Source organism: Mandrillus leucophaeus, unplaced genomic scaffold, assembly GCF_000951045.1.
Source record: "Mandrillus leucophaeus isolate KB7577 unplaced genomic scaffold, Mleu.le_1.0 Scaffold277, whole genome shotgun sequence".
NCBI lineage: Eukaryota > Metazoa > Chordata > Mammalia > Primates > Cercopithecidae > Mandrillus > Mandrillus leucophaeus.
In genome coordinates, this window is record NW_012102887.1 from 3,491,012 (window position 1) to 3,510,256 (window position 19,245).

Here is a 19,245-nt window from a genome sequence, read left to right on the forward strand (position 1 = left end):
ATTGAGATCTCATTTACCATGCATGAGCACTTACATTCCCTTTCTGAGAACATTTCTGATATTGTCGGTATAAGAGAGAAAAGTCATTTATTTAAAGGTTGCCTTATTAATAATCTGTAGTTTTTGTTAAATATCTAGATTATCTGGCCAGTCAATTTGTCTCTATAGACTAAGAAAGAAGAAAGACTAGCTGCCATACTCAATCCAAATGAATCGGGGTATGAATATTCATAAGGACATCAATATTCAACAGTGTCTTACAGTCATGCTCCAAGCTAAACAAAAATAAAACCACCAGAAACATTACAGTATAATAGGATAAGAGCTAAGAAATATGTACAGATTCATTGACAACATCTGTGCAAGTGTTGTGGACAAAACATTTAAAAAGAAATCTACATAAAACAAAGTAGATAAATTTATCAAATATTGATAAATTTTCAGAGACAATGTAAAAGTACACAAAACATGAAAGGGAGAAAGGATTTAAAAAATAACCACTAAGCCAATACGTATAGTACAAGTTTACAACATTTATATTACAGAATGATGGAAACCAGAGACAAAAACGATTTGGTAACAAACAGCAAAGAAAGTTTCACCACCAATCACAAGGAAGAAAGACATTCTTTTTCAAATGAAAACACAGACTGCCAGAGCTCATTCCCCGCGTCCCCCAACCCATACACACATAGAAAAACAAAAGCAAATGCGAAAGTTGTCTACAGCAACAGGACAGACAGAGGTGGGAAGCATTTGGCAAGTTGCATCACAGGAAGTCAATCACGATTGGCTAACGATGATGGTACCTGGCTCTGTTGCAGGTCACTGGTTTGCCTGAGAGGAGCGACTGATGGAGGAGGCACACCTGACGTCGACGCAGACCGGCCTAATTTGCAGCTTACTTTAGGCTCTGGAAACAAGGGGGAAAAGACACGATATTAGCTGACTGACATCTGAAATAATGAAGCGGCTTTTCAGTCTTCCTGTTTGTTTTGTTAGTTATTCTTGGAATATACAAAATGCTCCTGATGTTTGCTAATCATTAGCGGGAGATAAAACCCTTTCATAACAGTTGACTCTAAAAGGAGCTTTATTCCCAGATCAGCTTCTGGGGAACAAATCTCAGAAGCACAGGCCTTGTGCCCTTGCACATTTTACCCCACTTCGGGTTGGTTTCTGTGGAGTCATCCCTGGAGCAACAACAACCCATTAGGGGAACAAGCAAGTATCATGACTATTTTGAGTGTTCACTTTTAGCTTTGGTCCCTAGGATTTCTGTGTCCTAAAATGTCTTATCTCCCTTCTCCAAATGTTCTGCTTTCCTTCCTTCCATGAATGCTATCATCATGTTTTCAATGTAACATTTCTTCAACTTATCTTGATTTGCATTAAATTTTATAACTGTCTTCCAAGACTTTTGCTATCTTTCATAATATTATTTTTCCAACTTAAAAAGCTTTCTCCTACCTCTTCTCTAATTTGAGGAGCCCAAATTAGCTGCCTAGGCCACTGACAGGATGCTTTAGAGGTTACAATTTGAGGACTGAAAGAGTCCCCTTCATCCAGAAATTACAGGATATATGGGAGGTAGAGATGATGAATTTAAAGTCGTATTTGAAGATATTTGATAAAGGAAAAAGAAGTCATAGAAAGAAAAATGGACATTTGTATTTTATCACAAACTTCAATGTGAGCTGTTGGTTTTTGAGTGCTTAGTGCATTCCAGCTTCTGTGAGGAATTACACCTAAATTCTCTCTAATCCTAAGAACTCTCTTTGGAGCTACAGAGTTAGCTATCAATACCCTCAACTTACAAATTAGAAACCTAAGGTTCTCCAAGTTCAGTCTTTGCCTAATAAATAAACAAGTGCTTTTCAAAAAGTCTTTCTTTATAAACTTGACCTAAAAATTAAACTCATCGAACAACTCGTTTTAAATGATATGACATAACTATGGTACTGAGAACTGACACAGGTGCCAGAGAACCAGAATGTGCTCAGTTCTGTTGGAAGAAAAGAAAATGTGTTGCTCACGCTGGGGAGGTGCACTATCCTTATGCCATTTCTATATGAATCGCACTTCAGAGAAAAGCATTGACTATATCTGCATTGCATGAATGGTTCACTGCCAACTTCAGTTTCCATCAATTGCCTTCCACTCCTCCACTCCCAACCCCTCTCAGACACAACATGCAGACACACAGAATGAGTAAGCTTACGCCTACTTACACACAGACTCATACACTCTCACCCATATGCACCTTTCCTCTCTCAGTCCTGTTTCCACCTATTCAACAGTGCTTCACCTATTAAAATTATTCTCCTAAGGGAACTAATAGTTTTCTTTCTTGGCAAATCAAATAGTATTTTCTCTGTACTTCTGATTTAGAGGAAAACAATAAAAGACAATAAACAAGGTTTGGACTTAGAGCTAATTTTGAATCTGACTCTGCTAGGTGTATGATCTTAGACAATTGTTTTCATTATTTAAGTTTTAGTTCTTCTCAAATAAAATGAATTTAGTCACTTACTCAACATTCGTCATCTATGTATTCTATGCCTACTATGTGCCAGGAACTTGCCAGAGAGTAGTGACCAAAATCCCAGTATTACCTTATGGCAATAGTGCAATCTGCAATATGCAATAGGGAGTGCACAGTCTATGCAGTAAACATAGGCATTAAACAATAAATGATGGGCCGGTCACGATGGCTTACGTCTATAATCTCAACACTTTGTGGGGCTGATGCGGGTGGATCACTTGAGCCCAGGAGTTGGAGACTCCATATTCTAATGACGTTTATGTATTCTCAGGGGAGAGACATTAAATCTAAAATCATTTGCTGAAAATTAGGAAATATGTTAGAAGGAAGAAGTAGAGAGTGCCGTAGTATCATTTATCAGAGTATCCACTGTGTTCTAGGGAGCAGGGCAAGGAGAGACCCTGAAGAAGCTGCAGTAATTAACACCTGCCAACAGGACTGAATGGGCAGCAAAATCTGAAGTGGGAAGGATACTAGATCCACAGACTTACTTTCTGACTGATCCAGAGTCAAAAGTATTTCAGAATTTATTGCTTGCATATTATAATGAAATAGTAATAGTGAAATATCCTGGTTTCCAGGGTAGTGGAGAAGAGTTGAACTAGTGCTAAGTAAACAGATAAACTGAATTACATGCAAAATTCATAGAAAAACACCAGACACATAACAAGTGCTTTTAGTGAATGCTGGCTCTCATCCCCTACACACACACACGTACACACGCACTTGCACATGTATGTGCATGGTGACCCTTACCTCTATTCCTCCTTCTACTTTTAATCAAGTCGACCACATTCTCTTTCTGGAAAATGACTCCCTTTCCATCTGTGATATGCATTCCTTCACCTCACTCTCAACCCAGTGTCATGTCCTTTTAGCTTTACCAACTTGTGCCTTGCTTGGCCTTTTTCCTCCGCACCGTCTCTCTTAAGAATATCAACATTCTCATGGTTTCAAATATAGTGTTTTCCCTTGGAGTCACATGCAGGTTTCCATAGCTCTGTCCCCTTCCCATGCTCCTGTTTGATTTTGAGCCCCTGTGCTTCCTGGTCACTAGGCTGTCTTCATTGTCTCAGGATGCAAACCAAGTTCTAGCTTCTTCTCAATATCTTGGATCTTCCTTCTACTTTTCCTATGTATAGTAAAAACATCACCTCCATTTTCCTAAAGGCTTAGGGTCCAGATCTTGTCCTTTTTCAGTTCAGAGCTTTCTTTTCCTCTCTCTGTAAATTTAACCCTGTTGGAATTTGCTTTTTTTTCCTCCTTGCCATGGCTCCTGTAGTTACCTCAACTCATCTCAGAAACCTCCCCATAATCTCTCTGCTCAAATCTGACTTGGACACGATGCAGACTGTGTTTCCTAGATTACCATAGGCCACTCATCTTGTTAAAAAACGTTCAATTGCCTAATTTCCAGAGGTCCTCTGTGACCTGGCTCCACCTGATCAGATCCACTCTATTTTCCACTGCTTCTTGCTTCCTAAAATATATACGATTTGGGCCCGGTGCAGTGACTCATACCTGTAATCCCAGCACTTTGGGAGGCCAAGGCGGGCAGATCACCTGAGGTCAGGAGTTCGAGACAAGGCTAGCCAACATGGTGAAACCCTGTCTCTACTAAAAATACAAAAATTAGTTGGGTGTGGTGGTGGATGCTGGTAATCCCAGTTACTCAGGAGGCTGAGGCAGGAGAATCACTTGAACCCAGGAGGCAGAGGTTGCACTGAACCAAAACCATGCGATTGCATTCCGTCCTGGGCAACAAGAGCAAAACTCCATCTCAAAAAAAATAAATCTTATATATATATACACACACACACACACACACACCCCTATATATACAAATATATATACACACACACACACACACACACACATATACATATATATATATATATAATTTGGTCTACCCTCTTGGTATCCACTTTTGATTCTTCCATCTTTCACCTCAAGTTGTTGCCAAGCATGGACTTCAATCAAACCATATCTTACCATTTTCTAAGACCTGCTTCAAAGTGTACTTTTATTATAAAGCATCCTGTGGTCTTGTTTTCTTCTTTCTCTCTTCTGAACTGCCTTATCACTTAGATAGCATTTGCACTGCTTGCTGTGGTTTTCAGCATTTTTGCTGGTGGGAACCACCTAGTAAGCATTCTATTATTATGTATTATTCTTTCACTGAAGATACTCAGATTAACCTAGTAAAGGTCACTGCAACTCCTCAAAGCAAGGAGGTCATGATGTAACAAAGAATATGTTATAAGACCTAGCTTCAAGCCTCTCTCCCCTACTTATTAAGGCAGCAATTCCAGTTAGAGGGGATGTGACCCTCTGGGCTCCTACAGAGGAGGTATGGCATTTGAAAATTCTCCCTTGATTTTGTGCGGGTGTTTAATGTCTGCCCACCCATTCTTGAAAATACCACTGGATTCTCTCTGAGGCTGTTTAAACACAAGTGTATCATATGATGACATAGATATAATATCCTGGTAACTTAAAAATTAACCTCATTTCCCAGGATGCCTCAATCCTTGCATACCTAAAGGAATCATCCTTCATTATATAAAACAATAAGCAAAGCATCCATCAGAACCCTGGTTGACATGCTTCCATAATAAGCCAATATTTCCATACATGCCATGACTAGCTTACCACATGTGGTCACATGGAATGAGAAAATTCAGTATTTTTTTTTCCTAGAAAAGGATGAGAATAAGAATTATTTGCTATAGAGATTTTTTCCAGTTTATGTTGAAGATATTATCATCTGATGAAAAAAGATTATCTAACCAGATAAAAGGCTTATATATCACCTAAGGTACCTAAAGATTAATTTCCCCTTTTGTGGGTTTCTGGTCAGACCAACTTAACCTGTTTCCATTGTAGACAACATTATCTCCAATGCACAGACTATGCCTCACCAAAATTCAAGCAAACTCCCAATTTCACCCTGACCTGGAAACATCTTGCTTTACCCCCATAGCATGCCAGTCCAGATCATGTCTAGGTTCATCAAGTCCCCTTAGGCACTGCAATATAAACCACTAACCACCCACTGAACATGGCAAATCAAACTACTAGTGAAGCACCCTGTGTGGGCTAGTTCTAGAGTCAGATCACCCAGTGGTCTAATGTTCGATCCCAGCATAGAATATGACTCCACATGCAGCGACAGATGAGGATCATTACCATATATTCATAATGTACACACACATACACAGGCAGATACACACACACACACACTCCATAACACTGCTGCTTAATGGTATCACATGGCACGTTTGGTTTTTTGTTTGTTTGTTTTTTGAGATGGAGTTCTGCTCTTGTTGCCCAGGCTGGAGTGCAAAGGCACAATCTTGGCCCACCACAACCTCTGCCTCCCAGGTTCAAGCGATTCTCCTGTCTCAGCCTCCTGAGTAGCTGGGATTACAGGCAGGCATCACCACGCCTGGATAATTTTGTATTTTTAGTAGAGACAGGTTTTCTCCATGTTGGTCAGGCTGGTCTGGAACTCCCGACCCCAGGTCATCTGCCCGCCTTGGCATCCCAAAGTGCTAGGATTACAGGCATGAACCACTGTGCCCAGCCAGCAGGAACATTTTTTAAATGGTGAGATTTTTGTTTATCTCACTTATTTTGGCTCTTCTTTCAGTTTCACATGATTCTTAACCTAAATATATTTGGAATTTCCTGTGGTGTTTCTGAGACGGATGATGAAACAAATCCTTACGAGGTTGCATCCACCAAGGTTTCTTTGACCAAAAGAATTATCTGAAGCAATCATGAAAATTCTAGAAAAGATTCTAATTATAACCAAGCCTTTCAGAGATCCTTTAGGCCTATGACATCAAAGTCCAATTGTTCAGCTCACCTACCTTTGACCAAAAGAATTATCTGAAACAATCTTGAAAATTCTAGAAAAGATTCGAATTATAATCAAGCCTCTCAGAGACCCTTTAGGCCTGTAACATCAAAGTGCAATGTTTGGCTCACCTACCTTTGGAAATGCAATGCTCTTTGAGACTTGAACAGTGAGGCTAAGGAGCCATGACCCTGGAAACAATAAGTTTTGATCTGGAATTTTGACAGATAATTGCCAAGAATTTTGGGGTCTACAAACAATGGGCACATGCCTGCAAAGAAATCTAAGACAGAGCTTTCCTACCCCAAGGAAAATTCACACAATTGAGAGATTAATTATTAACTAGAAGGCACTTGTTCTTCCTATGTCCAAGGAAAATTTTCCTTTGAGAACTCTTCTAGTATCATCCTAGAAGTAAAAGTTGACTCACTTGTGCATTTTACTGAAGATCAAGTGTAAAGAGAATGAGAAAAAAATGAGAAAGAGGTTGATTCAGAGAGAGAGAGAGAGAGAGAGGAGCTGGAGGAGGGAAACAGAAAGGAAGGAAAAGGAAGACAGAAGAAAAAAGAAGGGAAAGGACAGAAGGAAGGAGAGGAGGAGAGAGGAAGGGAGGAACACAGTTTTTGTTTTGTTTTGTTTTGTTTCCTGCCCAGGCTGGAGTGCAGTGATGTGATCTCAGCTCACTGCAACCTCCGCCTTCTGGGTTCAAGCAATTCTCTTGCCTCAGCCTCCAGAGAAGCTGGGACTACAGGTGCTTGCCACCATGGCCAGCTAATCTTCTGTATTTTTAGTAGAGACAAGGTTTCATCACGTTAGCCAACCTGGTCTCAAACCCCTGACCTCAGGAGGTCTGCCCACCTCAGCCTCCCAAAGTGTTGGGATTACAGGCATGAGCAACCGCGCCTGGCCTTTCTTTTTATTCTTAATAGATATAAACTTTCATTGCTCTTTTTTTTAAGATAATCATTTCTCATCTTTCCCTTAAGGAAAATTGAATTTTTGTTCAGTATTATGTTATTAGTATTGTTATAGGATCATCTCCACAGCGTCTGCTGCTATTACTGTGAGTATTGGAGCTCTATTTGTTTCCAGAAAAAAAGATAAATGACCATTCTCAACCACTGTATTTGCATAACCATATAAGATTGGTGTATTTTCATACACGAAAGAACAATTTCATCTAGCATTAAAGAAATAAAATCAGTCAAATTCTGAGGACACATGCTTTTTCCATTTTTTTTCAATACATAACATTTTTGCTGTACTAGCAAAGACATAATGATTCCCCCAAGTAGCTAATAATGCTGAAAGTTTCTAATCAATGATTTGGGTTACATAGAAGTCACAGAGTGGCTTTTAAAAATTTATTTATTTATTTAATATGCCAACGTATGCCCATTGCAAACTCTAATTTCTGGAAAAGAGTTTTTTTGTTTTTTTTTTTTAAACACATGTGCTATTTGAGATAAACTGACACCTGAATCCAAAGGGGCAGTTTTGCCAGGACTGTATTAAAATTTTCCAGCATTCTGAACACTTCGTTTGAGGCTCCCATCACACATCAAGGTGAACATAGTAAGATGCCCTTGTGTCCTACACTAAACGTAATTTTTTTCCTGAATATAATTTGAATTTTTTTTGAAATTGTTAGACTGTGAATAATCCAATTAATTACGATTGGCTATGACTTCTAAACAGTAATTGTGCACACTCAGGAATCCTTACAGGATTTGACAATGTAGTCTAGAGATTATTTCAAAATCGAATGGAATTGCTTTAATACTAAATTTAACAATTACGTTGAACTATGTCACACTTTTTTACTGATTTAAACAATGTGAATGTGGCAGTTTTGGAATTTTGGTGCTATGATTTTTAAAAAATATTAAATATTTTATAGATCTCTGAAAAGGTGGTAGACCTAGGCATAGTGACTATGGAGATGAAAAGATAAAACTAATCTGATAACTGCCATGATCATTTTGTGACCGTGGAGAAAAGAAAGAAAACAGGATGCAAGAATCTATCTTGGGAGTAGCTTCTCTCTCTCTCTCTCTCTCTCTCTCTCTCTCTCTCTCTGTGCTCCCCCATCCCCACCCCTCAGCTTTTCAAGGAGTTTTCCTCTGGGGAGACAGCTGAGATTTGCATAGCTGTGAATGATGCCTGGGATCCTGTAGCCATGGACTGAGGTCCTAGTGTTATTTAGGACAGACGGGTTGAATAGTAAAACTATTGATTTTGGAATAATTGATATCTCTTTTTGGGAACACTAGAATTCTGCTGAAGACCTGAAACCCAGAGAAAAGTAAGGTGGCAATGTGGTGGCAGCTCATGATCCAATGTACCAATTACATTCCTTGTCTTCCATCTTTTACATACAGAGCATATAAATCATACTACACAAAACACAGGGAGGCTCAAGATGCTGCAATGCATAGCTGGTTTCATCCAAGGCAACATAGTGTAGTGAAGCATTAACATTTTTTTATTTGACAGCCTCTTTCATAATAATATATAATTTCAAAAACACCCTGGGATATTCATCACTTTAGCTGAATATGAAAATGTGCTTTTATTTTCAAATAATACTTTTTTCACATTAAAAGTGAATTAAAGTATATATGAATAAACAACATAATTTCCATTTAACAGGTCAATCATGCTCCTTAATTATTTTAAAAATCATTATGTAAGGAAAATCCATCAGCTTCAATATAAACTCAAAAAGTCGTATCATAGTTGTAAAGGATCAAATACATATTCCCATGAAGACAGACATTTCACTTTGTTTTATGGCATCAAAAATACAATATACAAACAAACAAAATCGTTTTGTCACCTGATGTTATAAATGAATGCATGACAAGAATCACTTGACCTATTTAAAAATACATTATATTTTGCTTCTAAGTAATAAAATGATAAAAAGGAAATGCCAAGGTTACATTTTGCAGATAACCCACCTTGCGATGTGGCAAGTCTTTACTCTTAATAGGTGAAAATCAAAACTGGATATAATACTAATGGTATTTCCTCTTTATACCATTGAATTTTGTACTTTATTAAAGAGCAAACATTTTGAGAGAAAGTGTGACCAGTTATTATAACATTGATGGTCCTCATTACTATGTTCTATTACAATGGCCATGTTCCTTATACTTTTGCCTTGAACCAACTGACAATTATAGATATAAACTAAGCAATGTCTGGCTATGAATAAGCCTAATCTAAGACTGTACCCACTCAAATCCTCCATGGCAGAGAACTTCAACCTGATCTCCAGTAGCGGTTATGCTTGTTCACTTTATAGCAGAAGTTCTGCGGGTCTCTAAGATGCTTTGGGGGACAGAGCATAAGGTCAAAACTGTTTCATAAAAATATTAAGATGTTATTAGCTTTTTTACTGTATTGACAAATACACTGAAAATCTCAAAGCAATGGATAAATTGGCTGCCACTTTCACACATCAAAGGAGCAGCACTAAACTATACTAGTAAGTGTTTTCTACTAACAAATAGACTTGGATACTTGGCAGATACTTTTTTTGAAAATGAATGGAGTTAGTCTATTTCTTCAAAGAAGGCAACTGACAGCATCTGTCGACAATAATAAATTTGAGCTTTCAAGCACAAATTAAAATTTTGAAAAAGTTGTTACCCATCACTGTGAGCTTGAGATTATCCTAATACTTAAAGGCTGGTTTTATGAGATCACTAGTGATATTAACATATGTGATATATTGATTTTTATAACAAAATGTGTCAACACATGGAAGATCCATATGACTTAATGAACTGCTATTTTCTAAATGCACGATGTTATAAATCATGAGGGGTAAAACACTGCATTTTACAGTTCAAGATAGAGCAATAGATTTAAATGTAAGACAGCATGGTGAGTTTATTGATATACAGCTAACATTGCCACTAACCTTTAAGAAATTACTATTCATTTAGTTCTGGAATGGTATTAAAAAAGAATATCCACAATTATATAAACAAGCTATTTAAGTATTTCTCCCTTTTCAACTACACATCTGTATAAGGACAGATTTTTATGATATATTTAACCAAAGCAAAATATTACAATAGATTGAATCCAAAAAAGATAAGAAATGCTATCTACGTTCTCTTGAATCAGACATTAAAAAGACTCTCGCAAATGTAAAACGAATTCAACCTGTTCACCATTTGTTATAGTTTTAGAAAATACAGTTTTTTTTTTGAGAAAAATGTTATTTATGTTAATATACTATGGGTTTCTTTTTAAATTTTTAATTATTAGATAATATTTTAAGTTTCCAATTTTAATTTGTAATATGATAGATATTATTATACTTAATTCTTATAAAGGAAAGTCTCTGGGGCTTTCAGTAATTTTAAGAACAAAAGGTGTCCTGAGGCCAGAGTTTGAGAATCATTGCTTTACACAGTCTGTCCCCAAAGAGCTCTATTAAAAAGGTAACTTTTTATACAATTAATTTGCCAGTTGTGTATTTTAAATCAATAAAACATAGGAAAATGTCATGTTTAAGCGCAAGGAACATGCAAAATCCTTTGAAAATTTCAAGGGATTTGGGAATCACCAGTTACGAAATGCTTTCCTGGAAAAATCTCTATGGCAAAATCCAAGAAACACTGTTTTCTGCCCATGAGACCTGAGGGAAGTTATACGAACTCTCAGGGGATTTTTTATCATCTATAACAAGAAGCAAATTTCAAGGTTCTACTCATTGATTCTTTGAGTCTAATAAATGAAATTTGTTAAAATACCTCAAAGTCACTCTTGATTAATCATGAGCTAGTTTATTAAGGGCTATTTCTTTTACTCTTTTCTGGTCAGCATTTTTGTTTTTGTTTGTCTGTGTATTTGTTTTGTAGTAACAATGTTGACAGAATTATGCATAACTCAAGTTTGCTATTTGTTAAAATGTTCTAACGCTGTTGATAAAATTTTGGTGGTAAATAGTTTTTAAACACCCATAAAAATTTATTTAAAAATAAAAATGTACGAGGGGTAATGGTCATTTGTCATTTTCTCTGTCTAAAATCCATTTCCTCTTTTTCTGCAATAGTAATTTGATTTTTCTTCAGAGAACAGGATCACCAATTATCTTAGTTCTTATGATTCTGTAGTAAGAGCTGACTTCAACTCTAGCTCTAGAATTGGTCACATGACTCAAGTCTGTCCAATCAATCATTCTATCCCCTTGGTCTCATTGACTGGTACAGGGATGGACATGTGACCCAAGTCAGTCAATGAGAGTGGCTTTCATACTTCTGCTGGAGCTTTTGAGAAAGAGGTATATCTTTTCACAAGGTCTGCTAAACTCTCATCACCTCCTAGCTGAACGACCAGGAGAAATTTGCTTGACCTCTCGACACTTGTTTGTTCACAGATAAAATGGGAGAAATAATGGTACCTAGTTCACAGGATTGCTGTAAGAATTAAATTAGATAATAAATGTTAAGGTTTTTCCATGGCAAAAAGCATGTACTAAAATCGCAAGAAATGTTAGTGGTTTTTATTACTCGGGGGTCAATCTGATCTTTTAGGTTCCCTGCTTATAATAAATTACACACCACTTCCTCACACTGGTACACACAGCTTAGTTTATACAACCAGCCTCATCAGTAGTCTTGCCCCCAGCACACTGCATCAGGTTATCCTAAGCTCCCTGCTTTCTCTTACTGTAGGATTTTAATCATGCTACTTCACTCCACCTGGTACACTTGGTCCTTCCTTCCCTTTCCTCCTCTACTAAACTCCATGCTCTTTGAAAGCAGGAACCATGTCTCTTTCCTCAGACTATTTCCCTGAGTAATATGATAACTGATCCTTAATAAGGACTCATTAAGCATTTATTGACTGAATTATTCTAAACAATATTTTAAAGAATGAGGCCACTCTAAAAGAGGATTTGTATGTTTCACATGGATAAAAAGCCATGTTTCTCCATCTCTTCACCTTCCCCATGTTTCCAGGAAAAAAAACTAAAATACATTGATCAGTTTTCTCTTTTTTATTTTTCGAGATGGAGTTTCGCTCTGTAGCCCAGGCTGGAGGAGTCCAGCGGCGCTATCTCGGCTCACTGCAACCTCTGCCTCCCGGATCCTGGTTCAAGCAATTCTCCTGTCTCAGCCTCCCAAGTAGCTGGGATTACAGGCATGTGCCCAGTTAGTTTTTGTATTTTTAATAGAGACAGGGTTTCACCATGTTGGCCAGGCTGGTCTTGAACTCCTGACCTTGTGATCCGCCCACCTTGGCCTCCCAAAGTGCTGGGATTACAGACATGAGCCACCGTGCCCAGGCTGCATTGACCAGTTTTCAACTGAGTGCTTCATAACCAAGGAAAAAAAAAAAAATTGTGTGTGTGTGTGCGTGTGTGTGTGTGTGTGTGTGTGTGTGTGTGTGTGTGTTTGAGGGATTGCAGTTCCTATGTTGGACAGTAGATGGCAATAAACATATTATTTATTACCTATTCCGGGCCGATTACAAAACTTCCAGACTAGTCTCTGTAAATGCCTAGCATAAGTCAGACAGAGTCTTCTATTTTATGTCTTTTGTGGCTTTTCACAGCAACAGAAAGGGCATTCTTTGTGAACACTGTTGCTGCAGCATCTCCACAGGGCCTTTCCAAAGGAAGCCAACAGCTGCATTCTAGGAGCAATGTCAGGGCGGACTCCACGAGGAGATGGCACAGGGTGGAGCCACCGCCCTGCAGTGACAGACACCAGTCACTGATGCTACAGTCAAAACTGGAGCCAGCACACTGTCATCGTGGTTCTCAAGCAGAATTAATCTTGTATTGAGAGGCAAGGCAAGGAAAGGCACTTTCCGCATTATCTGAATGGTTTCTACCTAATTATTTTCCCCAAAAGAATCAGAGAATAGTTGGAATTCAGAATTTCTCTATTGAGAACGAAATTACTATCAAGTTGTATTTTTTTCTAGCAGTGTTCAGGGTATCTATATAGTATACAGTATCATATTCTATGCATGTGTTTAGCAGAAACCAAGTTAAAGGGGAAATATGTGTGTGTATGAATATAATGCATATATAAAATATGGTAATAGGTAATTAGCTGACTGTGCAAATCTAGTCATATGAAACTTATGTTTAAAACCCGTAAGTAGCCTCATGGCTTTATATATGTACACACACATCAGTTAATATCAGCAAATTCCTTGACTCTAGGCTGGTCCCGTAACTTTAGCTAACTACCTTCCTCGAAAAAAAAAAATGAGAACAAGAACACAAAGAGTTTGATGAAATGTTACAAAATGCTAAACAGCAAAGACTTGGACTAGTTCCCCGTTTTATGGAATCAGAAGCACTAAGGACCCCTTGCTGTATAAAATCAACTGAGATCATAGGCACAAATAAGCTCCTTGAAGGCAGGGGTCATCCTTTCGTCACCTCATAGTGTTCTCACAAGAGTGAGTAAACGACTGGACCAAAGAAAGACAAGCATACACAATGTTGCTGATGTTTGAAAAAACAACAAAAACACATGTGTAACATGGCTGCTCAGGTGCTCAATAATTAATTTTTATAGATACCAACAATCAGTTAAAAACACCTCTCAATGAGCTGTAGGAAAGGTGAAATCTCATTCGAGAGCAGAGATAACAGTTCTCCTTCGGATTTATAAGGTAGGTTATTTGGGGCAGCCTGTTCATGTTGATCTTCATAAATCGGTTTCCCTTGGTTTAGGATGATCATAAATTAGCTGTCTCTGTATATGTGATTACATAAGCTCTGAGTTAAAAATCCGTAAATGGCTTCCTGTCATTTTCAGGTAAGACCCAAGTCATGGATGTGACTGGCTCACCCTCACCCTTGTCAGGTTCTCAGCTTCTTCTCTCTCCTCCTTTTAGCTCCTCAATTATGTGGGTCATGGCGTCACAGGGTTCTGGCATCTCCTACGTCCTCTTCCTTGATTGCTCTTCCTCCTAATTCACCTTGAGAGCTCAGGCCCCAGGTTATTAGGATGCCTTGAAACACACTCTAAAGGAAGCGCCCTGTCACTCTCCTTTCATCACCGATTGTAATTACAGTTTTAAACTTTTGTCATTACTGTAATGGCTGTCTCCCTCACTGGCATGTACCCAATGGTTGGTAATTTTATATTGAATAAAATAGACGAATAAATGAAAGAATGAATAAGTGAATGTGAATAAATGAATAAACCTGGGAGCACAGAGGTGGAAATAGAGAAACCCAGCCTAATTAAATCATGGGAAGAGAGCTGTAGTAGGAGTCAGAAACCCAAAGTTCATTTCTTTGTTTAAGTCTACAACTTATCAGTGAATCTGGGCAATTGACTTGATTTCTCTTGAGCCTCAGTTTTATCACCAAAAAAGAAAAAGAAAAAGAAAAAAAATGTCAGATAATGATACCAGCCCACTTATGCACAGGTTTTTGTGAAGGACAAATGAGAAAGTACATATAAAGGCATTTTAAAAGTTTTGGGATAATAAAAATAAGGCATTCTTTTAAACAGGTCACAGATAACCCACAAAGGTAATAAACTTAAATTCCACAACTCAGGTTACATATAATCTGCTATAACATTAAAGCAATTTTTAAAAATTATACTCGAGTCTGTTCTCTTTAAACTTGTCAATTTAACTGTTTGTTTGAACATACAGGATCTTACATGCATCAGAAAACTGTTTTATTTTTTTCTCCCCAGAAGCCAGAGCTGTACCAACCTGTTCTAGGGGAGCGAAGGTCTTTCTTGTGCTTTAGAGAAACTCCCTACTGAGTCCCAGGACTTTTTTTTTTCACTTTGATGATTAAAAATCTTTCCGTTTCTTTAAGTTACAAAAAGTCTTATTGAAGTAATAGTTTAAGTGCCCAGTTACTTATATTAATCAAAACTATGAACATTATCTCAAGGAAACACTTCTCCCTTGGCCCACTTTCGGACACCTCCTGGCAAACAGAAGAGATGGCCTCTGTCTCGGCCTCCTCTCCCTGTTCTTCCATCTCTGTTCCCAACTTGGTCCCCACAATGCCTGCTCTCATCTGGGCAGAAACAGGAGAGAGCAGGAGAGATGGGGGAAGGAAAGGTTCTTCAAGGGCCTGGCACGGGCTAGCATCTCTCCCCATCTCACTGGGGAAGGTGTTTGACACTGAAGCTCTGTCTTCTTGGGGTGCTTTCCAGGGTCCCTGAAGGACTCCTCGGATTGGTTGGCCATCTCTCACCTGGAGACATCATGGTTGTTCACTCTATGTCTTTCGGGGGTAACTGGATATCCTGTAGGGCACCTTGAAACACGTCCTGAGAGTCCTGGCTGCCCCGGGCACTCTCATGATCTAGGCCACCTCCAAGGCTCCTCTCCAGGACCAAATCTGATCCATAGAAAACACACTTTATACACATCTTTAACCCACCATCAGCGGCCAAACAGTTACTTGCTAAGCAACTTTCTCTGTGGTCATAGACCGTTCACCCAGTCTTGTGCTTTTTTCTTCTACCCTGTACCTCAAACTGTTAGAAACAATATCAAGTTTTCTAAGTGGTTCCATTTAAGTATCTTATTTGACTTTCCACTGGGGGAGACACTTCTCACCCCTCTTCTATTGGGATGGACACATCTCTCTCTCTCTCTCTCTCTCTCTCTCTCTCTCTCTCTCTCTGTGTCTCTGTCTCTGTCTCTCTCTCTCTCACACACACACACACCTCCACACACAGAGTCTATCTGAAATTCTCTCTAATATTTAGTCTCTGTCTCTCTCAGCCTCTAACTACTTTACTAGGCTAGAAATGAGAGTTCAGTTAAGGACAACAGTATTCATTTTGATCATCTCCTTTGCAAGCTCTGTTTGTGCAGTCAAGCTTTTTGCCTTGGAATGTGAGAGTCATTATCTTCTATTATTTTGTAATTAGCCTTTTGCATTTTGTACCCTGTTTGTTTACATTCAAACTCTAGAAAGACAGGCTTTGACCATTTTAAATGGTTAACTCCCTCCCAGTTCTCCTTTTCTCGTTGTTTCTCAAAGCCATACTACCAGTATCAGGAGAAATCCAAATAAAACTTTCTCTGATAAACACACATTCTAGCCAGCAGAAGTCACAGTTTTCCACAGAGAAATAAAAGTGGGACTCTTGGGGATACAGCTTACAGTACTCTCCCAGGTCCCTCCAAATGAGAATTCTGTTACACATTTGCTCCTCAAATTTAGAAAGGGAGAATGAAACTGCAGAGTGAGAAAGCAGTGAACAGAACCAGGCAGCAGAACCTGGTTAATGTTCCCCCGGGAAGTCACCAAGCACCCAATTAGAACTGGAAAGGAGAACAGATGTGGAGAATTGTATTCTGGTGCATGATCTGACTGCACAGAAAGGCAGCCTTGAGGGTCGTAGCTTTGGAAGTTCACAGCTGCCCAGGGCTGAAGTGGAGCCAAGCAGGAAGTTAGAGAATAGCCTACAGCGAAGTCTAAATTACAATGAATACCCAAACTCCATCAGATCGGTTTGCTGTTCCTGTTGCATAATAAAAACTCAGTCCCTAAACTATGAAAACATGATGGTTTAACACAATAAATATTTCCTAAAGTGAGATGGTAAAGGAAAAGGCGGGCAAGTAGAGGTTCATTTTTTACTTTTACTTTTTGTCAATGAGTATACTCTACTTACCTGTCATTATACTACTATACTATTACCTAATAATAATAAAGCAATAAAGCATTTTCACCTGGAAGACAAATAGCAAAATACAAACAGATCATGGTATCTGTGTCACGCCACACCCAAACTCAGTGTCTTAAAATGACACTCATTGAGTTTTGCTCATGAGTCTATGGGTCTGTTGGGTGGTTTTTCTGGTCTCAGTCAGGCTCACTCATGCCATCTGTAGTCAAATGTGGGTCAAGTAGATGGTTCTGCTATTCCATGCTGTGCTTTCTCACATTTTGGGGGGTTCTCCTCTATTGTATTTCATCCTCCAACAGGCGAGCCCTGGCTTGTTCACATGGTGGTGGCAGGGTTAGAAAAGAACAATGAAAGCATTCACACCTCATGAGGCCAACGCTCAGAACTGACACATGGTCACTTCCATGTCACTCTGTTGGTCAATGCAAGACTCAAGGCCAGTCCAGATTCAAGGGATGCGAAATTGACTTTACTTCTTGATAAAGAGCTATGAAAGCACATTACCAAGGGCATGAATACAGGGAGAGGGGAATAATTAGGACCATTAGGATCAACCTTGGCGTCCTGAAGGAGCTGGGCCACATGAAGAAATGAAAGAAAGAAAAGAAGGCACAGCTTAGAAATTATGCAGATATATTAAAAAGTTGAATATTAACCAGGTTCTAAAAGCAAAGTTTTTATCCACACTCCTGAGTGAGCTGCAGGAAACACTCTATCCTCTCTTATTTACCTGGCTCCTACTCATCATGCTAGTATCGAATTTACTGTCACATTCTCCAGGAAACTTGTTTGAATGGCCTTCCCTTTGGCCAGTTGTGCTTGGCTTACTTATAACACTCTTTGGAATAATCAGTTGTTTTATTTTCTGATTTACCTGCTAGAATATGAGTCTAGGGTATATTATATATATATCTCTGTCCTCCCCATCCCCTGCACAACACAAAGTAGATGTTGAAGAAATTTTAGTTAGAAAATAAACACAAAGGGAATAAATGACTAAAGGAACAGATGAATGAATCTCAGGTTGGATATTTATTAGAGAAGATGTACACATTTGCAGACATCAATATTTCTTGTGATTCCCACATCCTTGACAACCTGGTTTTAAATCCTATTCATTGCTTCTAAGCAGAACAGAAGCATTGTGAGAGATTAGGATTACTTCTTTGATAACTGTGTACAATGCAGCAACTGAGTCTTAAGGCCTGCACCTCATTCTTCCTCCAAATTCCATCTATACATGCAGACTCAGGGAAATCCAAAAAGGGTCATCACACTGGCCAGAAATCTTGGTTGAAAAATGAACAAGTTATGAAGCATACATTGTTGCACTAACAGTAGCCTCATAACCACTTATATTATGTTTTGCTAAAGAAATGTCTTATGATTTGCAATGTGCTGATTTTCAAAAGAAAACATCTAGTCTTGGTCCTAGAAAAAGACAGGTATTTTTCCAGTAAAATTGAATGGTAACAGAATAAACGTTTGTCTACTAGCTATTATAAACCGGCTTTGTACCAAGCATTTCCATGCATTTTTTAATTTAATCCTCATCATAACCTACACAGTGAGATTTACTAGATCTCTTCTCTAAAGATAAAGTGGGTCATAGCAGTGTTTTGTTATTTCATCAAATAATTGACACCAAAATATTAATTCATTAATATTGTTGCCAAGCATGATTTACTTACACACTAAAAAAAGAAAACTATGCTGATTTATTATGGTCTACCAGGAAGGACCATCATGAGTACTGCTCTTCAGCTCGCAGTCCTGCTGCCCAATTCTGCATGGCTTGCCTGTTTATCACCTCTCTAAACTTGTGTGCATGGGAGTCTTCTTGGATATGAAAGCTGAAGCATAAATGACTTTGAGTTATTGCTGTCAGGAAGTTTATCAGTAAAGTGAGCCAGTCATTTCAGTGTTATCAAGTAAAGTACAGGAAATATGTTTTAGAAATTTCAAGAGAAAATCATCTTTCTTATAAATCAACTGAAAGAAATTCAGTATTCAAAGACTGTGCTCTTGAGTTCAACTGCAGTTCCATTCCTGAATCCCAGCTCTGTTGTTTATTGTAAATGGCCCCCATTTTGCCACATCTTCCAGGGTCTCCACTTTTGAGCCTTTGAATAACCCCTTAAGGTCTTTGTGATCTCTTCAATCTTTAAGGTAGT

General features: G+C 38.4%; 1 protein-coding gene across 1 annotated transcript in view; it reads right to left on the reverse strand.

Annotated features, from left to right (window-relative positions):
* Window positions 1–779: 779 nt before the first annotated feature.
* NYAP2 (neuronal tyrosine-phosphorylated phosphoinositide-3-kinase adaptor 2) overlaps window positions 780–19,245 on the reverse strand; it is a 258,653-nt gene continuing 240,187 nt past the window's right edge. The window contains exon 6 of the mRNA XM_011984979.1: window positions 780–913. Within this exon, the coding sequence (XP_011840369.1) occupies window positions 780–913 (134 nt within the window). The remainder of the gene's footprint in view (window positions 914–19,245) is intronic.